The sequence below is a fragment of the Psammomys obesus genome, unplaced genomic scaffold, assembly GCF_907164565.1.
Source record: "Psammomys obesus unplaced genomic scaffold, mPsaObe1.curated_primary_1811, whole genome shotgun sequence".
Taxonomy (NCBI): domain Eukaryota; kingdom Metazoa; phylum Chordata; class Mammalia; order Rodentia; family Muridae; genus Psammomys; species Psammomys obesus.
In genome coordinates, this window is record NW_026596176.1 from 327,322 (window position 1) to 341,590 (window position 14,269).

At 49.0% G+C, this 14,269-nt stretch overlaps 1 protein-coding gene across 3 annotated transcripts; it reads right to left on the bottom strand.

The window, feature by feature from the left end:
- Positions 1-785: 785 nt before the first annotated feature.
- Kmt5c (lysine methyltransferase 5C) lies at positions 786-8,006 on the bottom strand. Of its 3 annotated transcripts, none has more exons than XM_055595667.1 (9): positions 7,874-8,006; positions 6,167-6,352; positions 5,853-6,018; positions 5,435-5,544; positions 5,038-5,201; positions 4,902-4,921; positions 2,410-2,510; positions 2,081-2,277; positions 786-1,933 (listed from the first exon to the last, which is right to left on the bottom strand). In XM_055595667.1, the coding sequence occupies exons 2-9, from the start codon at positions 6,274-6,276 to the stop codon at positions 1,428-1,430; spliced, it is 1,374 nt and encodes a 457-aa protein (XP_055451642.1). In that variant the 5' UTR covers positions 6,277-6,352; positions 7,874-8,006; the 3' UTR covers positions 786-1,427. The 3 variants fall into 3 exon arrangements, with proteins under 3 accessions (XP_055451642.1, XP_055451639.1, XP_055451641.1); XM_055595664.1 differs by having other exon boundaries at positions 2,410-2,546; XM_055595666.1 differs by lacking the exon at positions 7,874-8,006 and adding an exon at positions 6,732-6,911 and having other exon boundaries at positions 2,410-2,546.
- Between the last annotated feature and the right edge of the window lie 6,263 nt (positions 8,007-14,269).

A 14,269-nucleotide genomic window follows, 5' to 3' on the forward strand; every position in this document is an offset into this window, starting at 1 on the left:
ACTGGCTCTTCCCACAGGGCCCCATGCTCCTGGAGTCATTAGATCAACCTCTAAGGTTCTCCAAGAGGAAAAACAGGGTTGGGACAGCCCCACAGAAGCAGCACCAGTTTCCATGCTTTATTTCTTGTTCCTTTTCTGGTATGGACAGTTAAATTCAGGGCTTGGTACATACAAAATAAGCCCTCTAATACTGAGATATACCCTCCAGTTTATTTCACCCCTAAAATACAATAGGAAGTTTGAAGCTAACTGGGCTACATGAGACTTCCTCTAACCCTCATCAGAGCTAGGTTTCAGGGCTCCATCTATGTCTCCTCCCCAGAACCTGTTCCTGTACAAGCCCCCCACCCCCACCCCCATGCACAGATCGATTTATTTATTTAGGTCAGTTTCATTATGTAGCCTTGGCTGGAACTCCCTGTGTAGACCAGGCTAGCCCCAAATTCACAGAGACCTGTCTGCCTCTGCCTCTTGAGTGCTGGGATTAAAGGGGTGCCACCACACCAGGCCCTGCTCTAGATGTCTGGGTACCTGGTTGAAAAGTGAAAGGAGCAAGTCACTCTGCTTCCTTGCAGTCAGTTATTGGTTATCTCCTCACTTTCCCCTAGAGAATGCATTTGGCCATCTCCTATAAGCAGTATACAGCAGCTCCCAGAACCCATTGCTCTCTCCTTTTTTAAGGCTTATTAGGGTAGCTGCCAGTCTCCAAGGCAGACAGCTCATCTTCCCAGCAAGGCTGAGCTCTCACCCTCCAACTTGACATCCCCTACAAACATAAAAAGTGCTAAGGGCTTATAAGACTTTAATAAAAAGTTCAAGTTCTTCCAATCCTCCATCATACCCCATTCTGGTGTGGGGAGGAGAGGGAGCCTCCCCTTCACCCCACTAGCACCAGGGATAGCACCGTGAGAAAGATGAGGTCACACCTGGCCTCCCTGAGACCCACGGGGCAGGGACAAGGATGTGCCCCGGGTATCACCCACCCCATCTGACTGCCCCTACCTCTAACAACTGCAGAGCTGAGAGCCAACCCACTCCCCATTGTGGGAGCAGCTCTGGGAAGGCAATCCCCGCAAGTCAATTCCACCTTCTGAGGCCTGAGCTTCTAGAGAGTTGCCATGGAGTGGCCCCTACCCCCTTATGGCTTTGCTCCCTGGGGAGGAAGAGGCTGAGGGGAAGGGGATGGCTCCTACAGTCCTGAGGTGGAGGCAGGGATGGGGAGGGGGACATCAAATGGCCAGGGCTCCCTGCTGGAGTGGGGTTGGCTCAGGGGTCAGCGCTCATAAAACAAGGATCAACTCTCTAGGGATGTCCTAAGCAACACTCCCAGGATCAGACCTGGGTCAAGGGTCAAATCCCTCTTTCCTGTCTGGAGGGGTCCAGGCAGAGACTCTGCAGTCCAATGTGGGCTCCCTGCAAGCAGCCCATCATGGCTCACCACTATTGATGTCCAGATCAATGGAACCATGACTGACCACTAGCCGGAGGCGCTTAGGTGGGCAGAAGGGAGCGAAGGCAAGGGCCTGCTTAGGGATAAGGTCGGGGGTGGGGACAGGGCTTGGGCTCCCAGCAGGGGCAGGAGCAGCTGGTAGGGCAGGGGCTAGGCGGGTAAGTTTCACACGCACCACAGAAGGTAGCCCATAGCGCCGGGCCCAGTACCAGTCCTGTTGTGGGGTCCAGCGGGTCTGGGGGAGCTGGTGTAGGGTCACCACGGCCTCTGCCTGTAGTTGGCAGTGGGGACCACAGCCTCCCCATCGGTGTAGGGAGACACTGGCAGTGTGGAAGACAGGGGTCAATGAAGCCTGACGGATCCTAGGGCGGCGGCGCTTCCGGGGACGTACTCTGGGCTGGGGCGGGGACATCCACTGGAGCCAGAGGGGCAAGTAGTCCAAGTGGGGGCTGGCAGGCAGCAGGCATGGGGGCTGGCAGGCAGCTGTGAAGGTCAGGGAAGAGAGAGAGAGAGAGAGAGAGAGAGAGAGAGAGAGAGAGAGAAAGGGGAGCTGGTCAACAGGACCTGTGCAGTTCCTCCTGCGGACAGTTCAGAAGAGAAGTGACAAAGGCCAGAGAACAGGGTGCTCACCACAGAATGGGTCACGGCGCAGTGGGGACTGGTGGGAGCAGGCCCACAGGCTCATCAAGCTCTGCTGGCTGCTGTCCTGGCCCTGCTGCAGACGCCGCTTTGTCTCTCGGAGATCATACTTGTCCAGGGCCTGTGGCTGCAGCTTGTCTGGCTCGTCTGGCTCCCTGGGCTGCAGTCTGAAAGCCCCCTCACCATTCCTGCAGGAACAGAAAAGGGCAAAGGAAGATGCTGGGCTGGACATGTTTTAGAGTGAATCCCGAGGGTGCATCCCAAGCCAGGGAGCTCCCAAGGCAGGCTGGCACGCTCCACCCACCCTCAGCCATGCCTACCTCTCGCAGGTGTGGCATTCACAGTGTTCATTCTTCTCACCAAAGAAGCCCTCGCCATAAAAGCATGTGACTTCGTCCCCTGGCTCAATATCTCGTAGCACCTTCACACAGGCAGTATTCCCATCTGAGGGCACAAACTGAGGCGATGGCCACTCAGCACTCTAGCCTGGAGCTGTCCAGCTCCTCAACCTGGCCAGGCACCCTGGTCCAAGGGTTCCATAATGGGTTGGGCCACAACTAAGGAACCTCACCCTGACCCCACCATTTATTAGTAGCTATCTTGATGGGAGCCTGTCCCCCACACAGCTCCTTAAAAGCCCATCTTCTGTGTTTATCCCTCCCTGCAAGCCAGTGAGCTAACCTGACCTCCCAGCAACTTGTACTCCTCCTCTGACTTGTGGACAAGTGTCAAGCTCCACCCCTGAGACCTACCCACTCTCACATAGTCCCTCAAGAGCCACTCACTCCTCCCTACTCTGCTTCTCTGGCTAGGTCCCATCCTCCCAGGGCTTGTGTCCACTCAGCAGCCCAATTCCCATGTCCTCCAGCCCTACCTTTGAGATCACTCACTTCAAGGCTACCCTACAGACTCCTCATTCTAATCTCCCTCCCACATCTGTGTCTGCCTCTGTACTCCCTATCTGGAAGGGAACATGGTCACCATCTAGCTATCTAGCCAGCCAGCTAGCCACTCAAACTTGACACCCAAAAGTGGCCACCTATATTCTTGCCTTCCCCTTGTCCCTCTACCTCGACTTGTTCCTTCATCACCTCATGGTCCATCACCTGTTAATCTCCTTGAGGACACCCATACTCTATATACTTCTTCCCTTCCTACTAAGCCTCCTGTACACCACTGCCTTAGCCACCTAGAAACCAAACCTCCATTTATGCAGCTAGAAAGAGAGTCACCTAAGCTTACTAGTCTGGTTGCCACCATCTTTGGGCAGGAGATGCCTCTTTACAGTCCCAGACTTATGACGTGAAATTTCTTGCTCTCTTGTGCCCCTGACTTCCTTCAACACTCAGGAGCTCTGGTCTTCCAGAGCCTACTGATTCCAGATCACTATATTCACTTAGTGAGCAGGTAACCGCATGTTTGCCCTTTGCTTTCTGTCTCATCCAGTATCTTCGTGCAGAGCAGGAGTCCTAGTGGGGGCTGCGTGTCACTCATCCTGAGAGCCTCTGACACAGGAAACAAATCTGTGTAGTCCCAGATGTTCACTACCCAACTCCAACAACAGTCTTAGGGGCACTGACAGGAAAAACCTAAGGCCAGGCAATACAGCTAACTTTCTAGTTCTGAGTCAGGAAGCTGAGCTTTGGCCTTCACTCATGCCTTGGGGGCTCCCGCAGGGGGTTAGAGATCTGTGTCCTGACAGGGCATAAATGGGGGGCTTCCCAGGGACTCCCCTTACCTTCTATTATTATTATTATTATTATTATTAGTATTATTATTATTATTTTTACTTGGTTTCTTTTATTTTATGGTCATAGGTGTTTTGTCTGTGTGAGGGTGTCAGAAGCCCTGGAACTAGAGCTACAGACAAGTGTGACGGGCCATCTGGGTGCTGGGAATTGAACCCAGGTCCTCTTAAGCACTAAGGCATCTCTTGATCCCTTCTTTTTTAGTTTTTTTGGAGACAGGATCTTGTTACTATATAGTCCTGGGTGACCTGGAGTTCACTATGTAGACCAAACTGGCCTCTCTAACTTGCAGCAATCCTCCTGCCTCTGTCTCCAAAATACTGATTTCACACGTACAAGCAGTGCTTAACTAAAACTATTTCTGCTCCTGTTGGTCCTATGGATTGATCTCAGACCTCTCCTGTGTTAGGCAAGAGCTCTACCACTGAGCTACATCCCCATCTTTGTCTGTTCTGGTCTGTGGTAGATAGAGTATGGGTCTTGCACACACTAAACAAGCTATATCCCTAGCCCTTTTGAAATAGTTTCACTCAAGTTCCCCAGATTAGCCTAGACCTTTGAACATTTCCACCTCAGTCTCCCAAGATGCTCAGATGACAGGACAATATCAACACACCCCACTAGACCTCCCAAACCCTTTGCAATATGTTCAGGCCAGTTACCTCCTCACTCTTTTACTCTGCCCTTCTACCCAGTTTTTGGGTTTTTTTTTTAGCAGAGGTCTTTGCCCTCCTGGATTTTCTTGGCTTCTCCCCTGCTCCTGCCATCAAAGCTGTCTAGGTGAGCTCAGCCATTTGCTAATCTGTCTCCCCATCACACCTTAGGTTCCATTTTAGTCAGGCTCTGGCACAAGTGTGCAAACACACTGATGCCCCTCTTCCAGCTCTGACATCCTTGAGGACACATGCCTTCTTTTCTATGCTGCCAACTCTAGGTGCTGCTACCAACTACAAGGGACTGTCAAGGATAGAAAACCACTTTCTCAGGTGGAATAGTTCAAAACCATCCCTCGCTGCACTTCATCTCCCACATGCCCCACCCCTTTCACACACTGCAGATCTTACCTTGCAGTTGGGTTTGCAGTCTGCCACCATTGGGTGAGCAAGAGAGAAAAGGGAGAAGAGTGAGCAAGTGAAGGCAACCCTTTCCCCTCATCTCATGCATCGTCCCCCAGCATCCTCTCCCTAGCCTTGCCCTCACCATGGTTGATGAAAGCAGCCGGACCAAGCCACAACTGGGCACTCCTTTTGCGTGTGGAATACATGATGCTGAAGTCATTCTCCCCAGCCCTAAGCAGATACTCGTCTTCTTCACGCAGGTCTGCAATGCAGCCCACCAGCATCTCCAGTTTCTCATTCTTCTTCCTGCCAAGAGGCTAGGCTATAGGGCTGTGAGCAATACCTACCAATCCTTGCTGGGGATTAGGGCCTCTTGTGCAGAAATACCCAGGGAGCAGGAGCTCCAAGGGACAGGGCCAACAATTTCATCCTCCATTCTCTCACATTCACCAGGTCCTCCTGTCTTTGCTAGCCCCACGTCTGCTGGATCCTACCTCATCCACAGGGATTTGGATCTCTGCTCCTAGCCACCTCCTTACCAAGCACGTGTAGACACAATCTTGGCCCCATTGGTCTCCATGGAGTAGCGTGTACAGGGTAGAATGGTGAAGCCACTCTCAGGCAGGAAGGCGCGGAGGTAGCAAAAAATCTGAGAGAAGAGTAGGGGAGGGCAGGAAGGTGAGCAGGGCTAAGCATGGGGTCTCTTTCTTTTGGACCAGGTCTACTTGACTGTGTGGCCTGGGTCCTTTCTGGGTCTAGGCATCCTCATCTGTCAAAGGAAGAGGAAGCTACACTCATCTCAGAGCTCACCCACCCCCAATTCTGAGGAAGCTGAGCCTTGCAGAGGAAAAGCAGTCTTGGACCTGAGGGCTGTTCTCCTGAGAGTGCTAGAATCTTCCAGCTAAATGGAGAGAGTACGGTGCAGGGCAGGGCAGGGCAGGGCATAGGCTCCCTCACATGGGTCTTGAGGGCAGCTTCCTGCCGAGGGGCCCGGGTCTGGAAGTAGTGGGCCATCCAGCCTCCCAGTGTCAGGGCCCGGTATGCAGCCTCCAGGTCCCGTTGCCTTAGGAAAGCTTCCAGTGCTGAGCGAAGGTAGTGTTGTCGTCGAAGGGTGGGCACAGGGCTAGGAAAAAGGGCATGCCTGGGTTCCAGAGACTTCCAGGACCCCGACCCTCACCCGAAGCTTCAGGGAGGCCAAGCTGAGAGTTGTAAAAATATAAAAGAAAGGGTACAGGACCCATTCCTGCTATTACCCTCAGGATCCCCCTCACCTGACATTCATCTTATGGGTTCGGAAGCCGAGGTAGGGGTCAAGAACAAGGCTGGTAGCCAGGTCATCATTCTCGCACAGTTCTCGGGCTGTCACTCTGTCAGGGCCCATGCTGCTCTGAAGACCATGCTGCTTCTGGCACAGAACAGGGCATAGGGATGTGCCACTCAGAAGCCGAGCAGGATGTCTGTAGGAGAGCATGGAAGAAAAGCAATACTAACTTCACAGGGCTGTATGGAAGAATGACACCCAACAGGTACTTTCAATAGTGACGAAACCCTATGAGAAACCAGTCTCTGGTGCATTAAGCACAGCCCCCCCCCCCCAGTCACATACACAACCTCCATATACATTTTCATGGATGTTGACACACATCCATCACCTTGCCAAGTGCACGTTTAGGAGACAAGTCCCTGTGCACCCATTGGAAAGGCAGAATAATTGGCAATCTGTGAGAATTCCAGAGGCTTAGCATTGCAGGGGAGAGCTAGGACAGCTGAGCATCATCAAGGGGCAGGAGGGGAATGAATTCAATGTTTCTGAGCTTCTAGCCTGCCTCTGCTAACCCTTGCTAAGCTGGGTCTGTCTTCACCACCTCCATCCAAGGTCACTTTCCTGAGAAGTGGTCAAAAGGTTGTGGGTGGAATCCAGGCAGCCATGAGGTAAAGCAGGATCCATGACCTATTCCCCCACCAGAGGATTCCAGCAAAGGGGAGGCCCTCAAGAGAACAAAAATCAGGGACAGAATGAAAAAAAAAAAAAAAGAACAAATCAAAACAAAAGGGAAGGAGGTGAAGTGGGGGGGGCAGATCAAATAAAATGGAGGCACAGGTTACCTTGTACCCTCACCATGGGGTGTCTGGCAGATCTAGGTTTGGGAGAGAGCTATAGTGGAACAAGGAAGGAGGGAGGGTGGCCAGACACGTGAGGAGAAGCTACAAGAACTGGGAGAAAGAGCTGAAAAACGAAACAAAACAATAAAAGTCTGCCTTAAATGAAGAGGGTGCTAAGAAAAAGCCTGGAAGATGAGGAGGAGCCTATGGGAAAAGACAAATAAAGCCAGGTACTAAGAGTATGGCTTGAAGGGACAGAAAGGCTACAAACATGGAGGGAAGTCAGGAAGGACTTAGTAGGGAGTTGGGGGACGAGGGGAAGGAGGCAAAGGGTGGATAGGTGGATAGGCCTGGGGTCCAAGGAAGGGCCTAGCGGTCCTAAGTAGGGTTTGGGGGAAGTCCTGGGGGATTTGAAGTGATGAGAACCTCAAAGACCCTAGGGGTTCCAGAAGAGAACTGAGGAAGGTAAGCAAGTAAGAAAAGCCTGGGATGGTTGCAGAAGGGGGCTGGGGAAGCAGTGAGAGTCAGAGGAAGGGACTCTCGGAGGCCAGGACAGTGAGACAGGATCAGGAAGTGCCCTGAGCATGACTGGGGAGGTTACGGTGCGGAAGAGGTGTGGGGACATGCCCTGGCGGGGCAGGGAGCGGGCCCTAAGGTGCAAGCAAAGACCTGAGAGTAAGAGAAGTCTGCTTGGGCTCCGAGGGTGTGGGCAGGCTAAGAGTGCGGAGCGCGAGACCCGCGGGGCTGGTGACTTGGGCGGCAAGGCTCGAGGAAGGGCCCGGGGACAGCCCGGTCAGGGGGTGACTGGGAGGCCGGGCGGCACGGGGCGGGGGCCAAGAGGGGGCTCAGAGGTCGGGCCCCGCGCCGCCCCTCACCCGCTTCTCCGCCTCCTCCTCCTTCTCCTCAGGCGCCCGCGTTGCAGCCGCCACCTCCTCCCACCGCCTCCTCCGGCTCCCGTCAGACTCGGCCGCCGCGCCTCCCCTCAGCCGGCTTGACGGACGACTCAACCTCCTATTGGCCCAGCTCGCCGTCACTCCTCTGTTGCTATGAAACCCGTGCTGCTCTTATTGGCTGACTATCATTACTCTCTTTTTTCCGTTTCTCGTGGCCTCATCTGTGCCCTGACAAAACCCCGCCACGCCCACGCTGTCAATAAATCTAACAAACTACAGCTAATGGCTCACGTAGCTGTCATTCAGCTGTTGCCATCACGATGTGTCCCGCCCCTCCCCCTGCCCTGCCCCAAATCAATGCTTTCATTGGCTCAAAGCGCCGTCGCTCAGAGCGAAACTCTGTCTGGGTCAGGTTATTCAGGTCCAAATGAAAAGGGGGCGGGCTTTGCCAGATCCAAACTTTGTATATTATTGGTTGAGTTTGTGCAAGCCCAGCTTCCATTGGCTAAGGCCTCCGCCCATCACCCTAGAGTCCGAAGTCCTATTCTCTTTCTTTCAGCATCCGGAGGGCAAAATCAGAGCGAACCAGGAAGGAAAGAGGTGAATCCTTGCTCGTTCCTGCTGCCCATGGCCCTAGGAGACCATTAGTTGCCATGGCAACAAAACTTCGTTGCCAGCCCTGCTTGGCAAGAAGACTTCCTTTTCTCTCTCCCAATATTCTTTATCGTTTGGAAATTGTACCTGCAAGAACCCTGTGAAGTTCTCTTGCCCTGCCTATGAACAGGTCGGAAAAGAGGCTAACTGAGAAGTTGGGACTTTGGAGACAAGCTCTGACTCATAGGGCACTCCCATGGAGGAAACCCCTGTAATTAGGATCACCCCCTCTTCAATCCTGCAAATATAATTAGCAGTGTATCATAATTACGTCCAAACAAATAAGCTCCATGCTTGGAGCAAACAGTCTTTGTTTTTTTGTTCTTCATGAGTTATCTATTTGGTGGGTTAGAACAATGCCTACCACACCAGAATATTTTGTTAATTCAATACAACGGATTGAATTGAGCATGGCCCAAAGGGTAAAGACGTCTGCCCCCAAGCCTAACCGGATCCGCACGATGGAAAGAAAGCACAGACTCCTGCAGGTTGTACTCTGTCGTCCACATGCATTCGAAGGCCAGGGCATCCCCACACATGCACATACACACAAAATCAATTAATTAAAATAGAATAGCTTCTTTTTTGAGGGAGTATGCTGCTCTGACTGTCCTGGAACTCACTATGTAAACCAGGCTGGCCTTGAACTTAACAGAGATCCTCCTGCCCCTGCTTCCAGAGTTCTGAAATTAAAAATGTACGCCACTATGCCTGGCATTTTGTAGTTTTGTTGTTGCTTTGGGTTTTGTTTTGGTTTCCCTTTTTCTTTTCTTTCTTTTGTTTTGTTTCGTTTTTCAGTACAGGGTTTCTCTGTGTAGCCTTGGCTGTCCTGGACTTGTTTTTGTAGACCAGGCTGGCCTGGAACGCACAGAGATCCACTTGCCTCTGCCTCCATGAGTGCAGGCACACCACCACGCCTGGCTGGTTTTTGGTTTTTCAAGGGTCTCTCTGTGTAGCTCTGCTGTCCGGGAACTCACTCTGTAGACCAGGCTGGCCTCAGACTCTCCTGTCTTTGCCTCCTGAGTGCTAAGGCATGTGCCACCACCAAACAGCCTAACATTTTGTTTTTAATGACTATTATTTAACTTTTATTTTATATGCATTGGTGTGAGGTGTCAGATCCCTGGAACTGGAGTTACAAACAGTTGTGAGCTGCCATGTGGGTACTGGGAATTGAAATCAGGACCTCTGGAAGAGTAGCCAGTGCTCTTAATCACTAAGCCATCTCTCCAGCCCCAACATTCTGTTTTTAATGAGGCTGAAGTTTTGCACTGTTCTGTGACCTTGGGGAAGTGTTTTGCCACCTCTCAGCTTCATGGTTCTATCTATAAAGCAAACATCACACATACTGGTACACTTTTAAGCTTCTGAGGTCCAAGCTTCACCACTGTTATCCCTCCTGAGTTCTAAGACACCTTGTAGGTGTTGTTTTTAAACTCTACTTTATTTGGGATTCCTAAAACCTCTACTTTCTTTCCAATTTCGCAACTTGAGGTAGGAGAGAAAGAAGGTTAGAAGGGAAAGCAGGCATAGACCTCTTTGCTTCTTCTGGCTCGATCCATAGGGTCATCAGGTTCTTTTAGGGCCAATACCAATCTCAGTCGTCAGGATATCCTGCAGTCCAGGTAACCAGCAAATGCAGCAAGCAGTCACCTTCTTTCTTTGGAGCATTACACCAAATTGTTCTCTCTCCTCCAAGTCTGTCTCCTCTAAGCTGCCTGGCGTTCTCACTCTAGGCTCTCAGATTTATACCCCTTATAGTCCCCAGAATTTAACTAACTCCAGCTGGCAAAGACCATGCCTCTACAGGAGGCAATTATCAGCTGTGGACAAACTAAAGGACAAACTAAAATCCCACACTTGGGATTAAAGCAAAAAGATGTGTACATAACATAACTGAGTTTTTAAAGAAACCAAAACTTCCATTATACCTCCCTAACCTAAGCTTCACTCTGGATAAACGTTATGGGTTCAGAAATAGTTGAATACTGACCACTCAGACACTCAGACTGATGCAAGTTTATTAAATGCTGAACAAAAACTGACCTGTCAGGGCCATAATCTAGACTCAGGAGCCAGACAAACTATGACATTGGTCTGCTCCTAAGGCAGGTTTTTTATACAACAAACAAATAAACAAACAAAAATGTAACCAGGTGACAAAACTGTAAACAAGTGCAGGAAACAAACTGCAGCTAGGTAACAACCAGGTAATAAAATCGCAACCAAGTCTCCAGGTATAGAAAGCAACATTACATCATTTTGACTAGCTAGACAAGGAGTTTCTAACTGACCTTTAATTTAATTGGTTCTGCAGTTGGGGGACTTCATAGAGTGTCCAGGTAACAAACTGTACAAAACTTGAGAAGTGAAACCATAATAATTGGAAGGCAGAGCATAATAACTTGAATTTAATTCCACCTTATAATCAAAATGGAGAATTGGAGACAAAATGGCTTCTGATATGTTAAAGGCTACAGCAGGTATTAACAGAGGAGCCACAGTAACACTAAGAACTAAATTAGAACTCAGTGGAAGTGCTATAGAGTTTTAGCAGGTTACAATAACAAAGATGACTGCACCTTCCTTGGGACCCATCACATGAACACATCTAGAACCGACAGAGGGGAGTCAGGCCGAGGTATTGCACTATAGCAGCCCCTGAACAGGGTGAGCCCTGCTGTGACTTCTCTGGTTATCAGCCTAGGAGAGATTGACAGCAAGAGCCAGGTATGATGGTATATCCCACAATGGTAGCATTTGGGTGGACCAGGAGTTCAAAGTCACAGACTGGGCTACAAAAGACCCTGTCTCAAAAATTAATTAATAAAAAAAAATTTAAAACAAATGGCTAATAGTGGGGTGTTGTGGCACATGCCTTTAATTCTAGCACTCAGGAGTCAAAAACAAGCCTATTTCTGAGTTTGAGGCCAGCCTGGTCTACAGAGTAAGGAATTCCAGGACAGCCAGCGCTACACAGAAGGCCTGTAGCACAGCCTGTTGGGGGATGGTCTTGTGCACTGTGCACTCAGATGCTGATCTCTGTGCGCAGAGATCTGGCTCCAGCCAGAACACGGGCATTGTCATTTCTATGAAGAATCTTCTGTTTCAGTGTTGTGTAAAAATTGTTCTCCATTATCTCTGATTGGCTAATAAAGAGCTGATCAGCCCATAGATGGGCAGAGAGGACAGGAGGTTCGACTTCCGATCCCAGTCAGGATGTCTCAGGGAGGGACTACAGAGAGAACAGAGAGAGAGGAGGAGATCGTCATGAGAGCAAAGAGAAGGAGCAGAGTCAGCCAAGGGGAGACCAAGACGGTAGGCAGCATGGGGCACTGCCTCAGAAGTGGTCAGGCTAGTATAGACAGGTTAGCGTAGAGCTATGTCAGCCCAGCTATAGTGCTTTAAAGCTTATTAATAAATGTAATAGGTCTTTTTGGGCAAATCCCAGGGCTCAAGAAGTGGAGATAGGATTTCTGAGCAAGTTAGCTAGCTAAAGTCTCCAAATTTACAAGGTCCAGGCTCAAGTGGCAGGCCCTGTCCCAATAAGCAAGATGGAGAGATCTGGAAGCTTGGCATGGGTCATCAGATAAAGGCACCTACTGTGCCTGGCCATCTAATTTTTGACAAAGTTGTCACAAGCTTACATAGGAGAAAAGACAGTGTTGCCAATAAATTGTGTTAGGAAAATTTGATTTTCATACTTAAAAGAATGAAATTAGGGGCTGGAGAGATGGGTCAGAGATTAAATGTACTTCTTCTGGCTGTTCTTCCACAGGTCCTGATTTCAATTCCCAGCAACCACATGGTGGCTTATAACCATCTATAATAATACCCTCTTCTGGTGTGCAGCCATACACATAGGCAGAACATTTTATGTGAAATAAATAAATAAATCTTTTTTTTTTTTTTTTTTAAGTAGAAAAGTTTTTTTTGTTGTTGTTGTTTGTTTGGTTTGGTTTTGTTAATGAAATTAGATCCAGGGAGGGAGAAATGGTTCCATAGGTAAAGGTGCTTGCTTCTAAGCCTGATAACCTGAGCTGGATCCCGAGGAGTCACAGGTTGGAAAGAAGGCACTCGCTCCTGAAAATTGTCCTCTGACTTCCACACACATTCTGTTGGTGTGCAGGTGATTCAACTGGCCTACCCTCAGGGTCCTCACAAGGTTGTAGTCATTATCACTTGTGTCGGGCACAGAGGTTATAAGAGCCTTCCTGCCACCTCAGCACTCTCTCTGTCTCTGTGTCTCTCTTTCTCTCAGTCTCTCTAGGTCTCTCAGTCTTTTTCTCTGTCTCTCTCTGTGTCCTCATGGCTTACTCAGGCTCTAACTCCTCTCCTTTCTTTCTCCCCTAAATAAACCTCCTTTATACCAGGTATGCTACTTGGCATATCCTTTATTATAACACACTCACCTCCTCACCTGAATCAATAAATGTAATTAAAAAAAAAAAGAAAAAGAAAAATCAGATGTGGTGATTTAAATAATCCCAGAACATTTGATGTTAACATAGGAAATTGCCTTTAGTTCAAGGCCAGCCTGGGTTACAAAATGATTGAGGCCAGTCTCTGCTACATGTTTTTATGGTTGTTTTTGAGACAGGGTTCCTCTGTGTAGTCGTGGCTGTCCTGGAACTCACTCAGAAGACCAGGCTGGTCTCGAACTCATAAAGATCCTCTTGCCTCTCCCTCCAGAGTGCTGTGATTAAAGGCATGCACCACCACTGCCCAGCTTAAAAATCTTAAAAGTTACAATATGATGGCTCGGTTTGCAATCCAGATGACCTGAGGTGGATCCCCAGAATCCATGTAAAAGTAGAAGAAGGTCAGTTCTGCTGACCTTCATCACACATAACACAATAACAGTATTCAGTGCTTAAACCAACAAAATAAAAACGTGCCCATACACATATGAAATGCCTACACAATAATAACAATTTAAGCCAATAACCAATACATGATGATGGCAAATAACCAATGAATAAATGAATGAACAAATAAATAAATAAATAAGTCAGGAGAGAAGGCTCAGAGGTTAAGAGCACTGGCTGCTTTTCCAGAGGTCCTGAGTTGGATTCCCAGCAACAACATGGTGGCTCCCAACCACCTATAATGAAATCTGGTGCCCTCTTGTGGTGCACAAGTACACATGCAGGCAGAACATTGCATACAGAATAAATAAATCTTAAAAAAAAAAAAATCACTCAAAAAGTTAAAAACAAAACAAAGCTGCACAGAGAAACCTTGTCTCTAAATAAATACACACCAAAAAGGGTTTTGTTTTTGTTTCTGTTTTTGTTTGTTTGGTTGGTTGGTTTGGTTTTTTTTAGAGTCTTGGCTGTAGCCTTGGCTGTTCTGGATTCGTTTTGTAGACCAGGATGGTCTTGAATTCACAGAGATCCAACTGCCTCTGCCTCCCAGAATGCTGGGATTACAGGCATGTGCCAGCTTGCCTGGCTCCAAAAAGTTTTAAAAAGAAAAAATCCAGGGCTAAACAAAGAAACCCTCTCTCAACATAAATAAATAAAAATGTCCAAATAGTTTAAAAAAAAACACACATGTAATCCCAGCACTTTACAAGTAGAAGCAGGAGCATCAGGAGTGCAAGATTATCCTCAGCTGCATTTGGAGGTAGCAAGTTAGAGTCTAGCCTGGGCTATAAAAAGATACCTCAGTAACAACAGGGCTAGTAAGATGTCTCAGTGGGTAAAAATGCTTGCTTAGAAA